The 1,286-nt window shown below is 56.7% G+C and overlaps 1 protein-coding gene across 1 annotated transcript in view; it reads right to left on the bottom strand.

Moving 5' to 3' along the window:
* The window catches only part of LOC104497524 (A disintegrin and metalloproteinase with thrombospondin motifs 7-like), a gene marked incomplete at both ends in the record, with an annotated part of 9,011 nt that extends 8,536 nt beyond the window's left edge, over positions 1 to 475 (bottom strand). The window contains one exon of the mRNA XM_010140790.1: positions 314 to 475. Within this exon, the coding sequence (XP_010139092.1) occupies positions 314 to 475 (162 nt within the window). The remainder of the gene's footprint in view (positions 1 to 313) is intronic.
* Positions 476 to 1,286: the final 811 nt, after the last annotated feature.

Genomic DNA, 1,286 nt, shown 5'->3' with positions numbered 1-1,286 from the left:
GAGAGAGCAGCCACAAGCTGGTCTCTGTCCTGGGTCCCTCCACACCCGGAAGGTGCCTTCCCATGCAGCTTGTGGTCTGCAGACAGCGCACTGCGGTGGTTGGGCAGCCACTGGGATTTGCTCCCATGGACCAGTGCAGGGTCTGGGACCCATTCTCAAGCGCGAGGGAGAGGAGAGGTGCAAACCCAGTGGTGCAAATAGCTGCACGTGTCCTGGTGCAAGGTCCCACTAACCCTGGTCACCTCTTAGACATTAAAGACCCTCTTGGACACCAAAGCTTTGCTGAGAAGGAGTGAGGGGAAAACCAGCGGACCTGGCTGGGCAGGGGTCCTCGTTGCATGTCCTCTGCTGGTCATCGGGGCGAGTGAGTGCATCGCAGAACCGCTCCTCCACGATGCCAGCCAGCTTCTCCACGCAGTGCACGATCTGCCGCTTTTGGCTCGAGGGAACATCGAACCAAGCCCCCGAGCATCCTCTGACAGTGGGCAAGGGAGTGCCCTGAGGTAACGCTGAGCCACCAAAAACAGGGGAAAGAAAAGGAAAACACCACTGAACCTGGAAGTCAGGAGCCCACCTCTGCTGAGGTACTGGTACCCTCATGGAGCGCAATGGCACCAGTACTCCCAGTGTACCTAGATGGGAAAAACAGAGCTGGACATCTCCCCCGAGCATCCTCTGACAGTGGGCAAGGGAGTGCCCTGAGGTAACGCTGAGCCACCAAAAACAGGGGAAAGAAAAGGAAAACACCACTGAACCTGGAAGTCAGGAGCCCACCTCTGCTGAGGTACTGGTACCCTCATGGAGCGCAATGGCACCAGTACTCCCAGTGTACCTAGATGGGAAAAACAGAGCTGGACATCTGGCCTCAAACCAACACGTGTGTGATGAGACGGGGCTCAGCTGGGCTGGAAAATGACCCTGGATACATGGCTGCAAAGCAGAAACGTCTGGGATGGGAGGGATGGAGGGATGGATGGAGGGAGGGAGGGATGGAAGCAACACCAGTCCAGCAGGACACGGGGTCCTGGCCATTACAAGCAGCAGACCACTGCCAAAGCCCCTCTCTGGGGGTGGTGGGACAGGGTTTCTGTCTGTGCAGCACAAGGGAGACCGAGTCCAGGGCTGCTCACACAGAAAGCTAAAACCAGATCCCAGAAAGAGCCTGCAAACCTTGTTCTCCCTTAGAAAAAAGCTGCTGGATTATACCCGTTCTTCCAGGGCTTAGGGATGTCAGGAAATACCTAAGGAATGGCAAGAGCTTCCACAGAAGGGAAGGTGAGGACAAC

Source organism: Buceros rhinoceros, unplaced genomic scaffold (assembly GCF_000710305.1).
Source record: "Buceros rhinoceros silvestris isolate BGI_N320 unplaced genomic scaffold, ASM71030v1 scaffold26437, whole genome shotgun sequence".
Taxonomy (NCBI): Eukaryota; Metazoa; Chordata; class Aves; order Bucerotiformes; family Bucerotidae; genus Buceros; species Buceros rhinoceros.
The sequence above is the reverse complement of the archived record's forward strand: the minus strand, read 5'-3'. Positions and strand labels throughout refer to the sequence as shown.